Genomic DNA, 5000 nt, shown 5'->3' on the forward strand with positions numbered 1-5000 from the left:
CCCATTCACACAAAGCCTCAGCACCACCACGTGGTGGGGGCATAGACACATGTACTGGCATGCAACACACACACACACACACACACACACACACACACACACACACACACACACACACACACACACACACACATGAGTACACGCACGCACGCGCACGCACACACACATACACACACACACACACAGACACACACACACAAGTACATACACACGTACATACACACGTACACACACACGTACACACACACACACACACACACACACACACACACACACACACACACACACACACACGCACACGCACACGCACACACACACACGCCCCCACACACACACACACACACACACACACACACACACACACACACACACACACACACACACACACACACACACACACACACACACACACACACACACACACACGAGAGGGAGAGAGAAATCAAGAAACACGGTTCTCCTCGTGTAGCAGTAGAAACCAGGCTAGATTAAATTCCTCTGTTGAAGAGGCTGAAAAATGCTCTGCAGCTGCAGCAGCTCTGCAAGCTGTTGTGGATTTGGCTGCCAGCAGATAAACTGGGATTAAGATTAATGTGTTATTCAGCTGTATCGGGAACGTGTTTTCACTGCCTTTTTTCCCCTCAATATTTTTACCAAGTCTGCTGAATGTACGCCATTCTGAGAGAGAGAGAGAGAGAGAGAGAGAGAGAGAGAGAGAGAGAGAGAGAGAGAGAGAGAGAGAGAGAGAGAGAGAGAGAGAGAGAGAGAGAGAGAGAGAGAGAGAGAGAAGAATTGGATCGAAAGGGGGAGAGAGAGATTAAAAAAATCAAAGAGAGAGAGATGAATGAGAGCGAGCTGAAAAATACAGACAGACCGACACACAGACAGCTAAAGAGACAGAGAGCGAGACCTGTCCCCCCAGTTCAGTTGTTCAATGATGATTCTTTGGTGCATGTTATTAAATATCTCAGACACCCCATCCCTATCCAATCCACTACCCACCATTTTGTGTTTGGTGTTTGCTGGTGCTCCAGCAGCTTCTGCACCAGATGGGTTGGGAGATGAAAACACCCCCATTTCATTGCACTGTTACACAGCTCAGTGAATATCAATGACTACAAGGTCCCATACTGGGAGAACATGGCATTTCATTACCGCTGAATAAACTGGGACAGCAGCAAAAACATCATTTTTAGTGCTGCTTGGGGAGCCATTATTATTAATAATAATATGAGTACCGGTATTCATAATAAAGTATTAATACTGCACCCCACTCCGCTCGCTGATCTCGCATGCATCTTTGAATATCATTTAACTTGCTTTTCCCTCAACCAACCCAAAAAATTTCTCTTTATTTCTTTCTCCCATCAGTACCTGATCAAAGTGAATGAGATCAAAACCAAGAAAGGAGTGGACCTTCTGCAGAACCTCATCAAGTATTACCATGCCCAGTGCAAGTAAGTCTGGAGATGTCTTACAGTCTCAGATTTCACTCAGATGTTGACACTAAGCATTATGTTTCCCCTTTTCATTACTCCAAAAGGAACGTTTTGGTATTACGATGCCACACGTAAGTAAGTCAGACATTAAAAACTTGATGTGATGACATTGATTACATTTTTTAGTCTTCATTAATTAGAACTAATCACTCTTTAAAAGGGTTGTGTTTTAAATGTTCACGTTGTTCTCTATATAAATTATTACACAGGCTGTGAGTTGCATTGTTTCGTTGTGAATGCAGCGAACAAGTGAGCATTCCGGATGCAGCCACTTGTATGGATAAACCGTATACTGTATACAAACAAGGACACCATATTGTATACAGTCCAGGCTCTAGGGGATAAACACATCAGGCAACACAGCATAGCATATGTTATTCAGACCTAGGTGTGGGGGTTACATTGACAGTAATCTCAGGCTTACAATGGCAACCCTGGCAATGTAGGATAAGATGAAAAGAAAGCAGGCCATTGGATATAGCCGTCTTATACCCACGTGTGGGCTGGGGGAATTGTCTATGCACTGTATGTGCGGAGGCTGTTGTGTTGTTTGGCTTTCTCAGAAGAGCCCAGAGGGAAAGATTTGTGCGTTGCGTCATTAGCATTTCTGAGAGTTCAAGTGAAGGCCGATGAGTACCAACTTGATATGAAATGAGAGATGTGGGCTTAATCTGTCCCTCTTAAGAGCCACATCAGAAGATCACATCTGTGTGTGATACTTATTACTGTTGCTTTATCCACAGTGCATTCGAATGGTCATGCCATTCAGTGTTATGTAGTATTTCTCAAAGTGGGGTCCGTGGCCGTGGGGTCCGTGGGTCCTTGTTGGGTCAGTGGGTCCTTGGTGGTGCGTTACCAAGGGGTCTGTGATGAAGTTTGTTGCAATTTCATGTAGGGCTGCACAATTAATCGAAAATAATCGAAAATCGTGATAAATCGTGATTTCAATCGTGATTTAATAGTGGCAATAGTGACCTGCGGCCTTGAAGCCAGAACATACTGACAGGCTGGTGTTTCTGGCCAGAAATCTGTCCACCTAAGTTTCATGCTATTGCCTCTACACAATTATTACAATTCATTTTATTTTGCTCGTTCCGTATATAATTCATTCTTGGTTATATTTTGTTTTGTTGAAATTTTCAAAAATATCAGTAAACAATCAATAATTGTGATTAATAATCGTGATTATGATTTTTACCCAATAATGATTTTTTTCCATAATCGTGCAGTCCTAATTTCATGAAAGAAAATGATGCAGCAGAGGAGTTGAAAGTGAATCTGAAGCTGTACATCGATGGTAGTTATTGTGGGGTCCTTGAAAAAGGATCTGCTCAAGTAGGGGTTGCCGGCCCAAAAAGATGAGGGTCACTTCGATGACAGTGCTTTTGGTGGGTCTGAAGGGGGGTGGTGGAGGTTGGTTTTGGGCAGCAATGATGGGTGATGTCATGTCCCCATGCTAGTTCAAGGCCTCAGCAACTTTTGCTGCTTTCTTGGATGGTTGCCCGTGTACTTCCAAATAACTTTCAGAAAGTGAAGTCGTTTTTAGATCTTGATGTCATAAATATTCAGAGCCACGTACAGATGTGTCGTGACAGCAGCAGAATGATGGAGTGCTTTGGAGATTGGTAATGAAATGGGTGCGGTTTTGCTGTGAGGGTAGAAAAAATAAACACTGAGTAGCATACTAACCATGGCTGCGTGATATAGCAAAATTGATCATCACTATTGAACTGGCACAAATATTTTCAATATTGACCAATCCCAGTTGGCCCAATTGTTTTTCCTGACAATTAAGGCTGGACAAATCTTTTTGAGCTGGACAAATCTTTTTGGTTATGTCATTTTCAGACTGTGTCATCAATATTTTGTATCCCATCCCAATTTACACCACCACTTTTTTCCTTGACAGTTTCTTTCAGGATGGTTTGAAAACTGCTGACAAGTTGAAACAGTACATCGAGAAGTTGGCTGCTGACCTCTACAATGTAAGTACATCTGGCATCTTTTTAGATTCTTGCCCTTGAGCTGTAAAGAAATGGCAAGTCGTTTTTTTTTATTCAACCTCAGAATGACCTTCAAATAGTGCTTCTAAAAGTGGTTTAGCGATTCATCTTGATGAGCGATTCATCATTCAACTTGTAACAGTATAGAAAGTACTTGTGAATAGATTTTGCTACCATGCATAGGCTGTAACTGCTTTACGTGTGTGCTTGGAGAAGCACACTGTCTCTCTGTTGTTGAAATGACCGTATGTCATAATTCCACGTCCAAGTCATTGGCAAACCAAAGACACAATCTACTTTATGTTACTTACTGTTCTGTACAATTAACGTCTCTATTCTGTAATCAACTCTACTCTAGTCCTTGCTACTTTACTGTTCTATCCTGTATCATGAAGTCTCTGCTACTATTTTGTGTTGTTGTTTTTGTTCTTATTTTATCACTTTTTTCTTTGCAGATTAAGCAGACCCAGGATGAGGAGAAGAAGCAGCTGACTGCGCTGAGGGACCTACTGAAGTCTTCTCTGCAGCTAGACCAGAAAGAGGTAGGCCTAGAGACTGAAGTGGAAGAGGTAGGCCTAGAGACAGGAGTGAAAAAGATAGACTGAGAGACGTCACTGCAGTGAAAGAGGTAGGCGGAGAGACAGGAGTGAAAATGATTGGCCTAGAGACCGGAGTGAAAGAGGTAGGCCTAGAGACTGAAAGAGGTAGGCCTAGAGACTGAAAGAGGTAGGCCTAGAGACTGAAAGAGGTAGGCCTAGAGACTGAAAGAGGTAGGCCTAGAGACTGAAAGAGGTAGGCCTAGAGACTGGATAGAATAAGAGGCAGGCAGAGAGACTGGAGTGAAAGAAATAGGCCTAGAGACAGGAATGAAAGAAATAGGCCTAGAGACAGGAATGAAAGAAATAAGCATAGACACTGGAATGCAACAGGGCTCTGTGCTTGGCCCATGTATAGTACTTGCCACTGAACCCTAACACTTGTGCACAACATCATATCACAGAATTATACAAACCAGTTTTTTGCTTGGTAGCTTTTAAAAAATATATGTGGTGTGGGAAGCTTCAGTCAAATGGTTAGGGTGTGGGCCTTGGGATCTGATAGTAGCAGGTAGGAAGATTTAGGTTTAGGGAACAGAGTGCAATAGGGCTCGGCCCATATCCAGATCATCCCACAGTGCCAAACATGTATGCATACATGATATTGTACCACATTAAGATGTCAGTGAAGATTTTAAAGCTTCCATTTTTCTCAGAAGAGTTTAGTTGACTAAATTGTACCATCGTAGCAAACTGGAAATGACCTCATTTGTCAGTTTCTATTCTATTCTATTATGTGGCTAAAAGGGATCCAGCAAAGAGTCACCAACATCACTGGCAATGAACTAATCTTAAGTCAGCAAAGTATGGGCTGTGGCCTAGCAATGTAGTTGGTGTGCCACGTTTATATTCAGCTTGCCTCTCTCACAGACATCTACCACCTCGTCCTATTTATGTATATG

General features: G+C 42.6%; 1 protein-coding gene across 2 annotated transcripts in view; it reads left to right on the forward strand.

Moving 5' to 3' along the window:
- asap1b (ArfGAP with SH3 domain, ankyrin repeat and PH domain 1b) overlaps positions 1–5000 on the forward strand; it is a 152853-nt gene that overhangs the window by 84965 nt on the left and 62888 nt on the right. For both annotated transcript variants that reach the window (XM_063207052.1, XM_063207051.1), the window contains exons 9-11: positions 1372–1457; positions 3409–3484; positions 3958–4044. In XM_063207052.1, coding sequence (XP_063063122.1) covers positions 1372–1457; positions 3409–3484; positions 3958–4044 — 249 coding nt within the window. The remainder of the gene's footprint in view (positions 1–1371; positions 1458–3408; positions 3485–3957; positions 4045–5000) is intronic.

The sequence above is a fragment of the Engraulis encrasicolus genome, chromosome 9 (assembly GCF_034702125.1).
Source record: "Engraulis encrasicolus isolate BLACKSEA-1 chromosome 9, IST_EnEncr_1.0, whole genome shotgun sequence".
Lineage (NCBI taxonomy): Eukaryota > Metazoa > Chordata > Actinopteri > Clupeiformes > Engraulidae > Engraulis > Engraulis encrasicolus.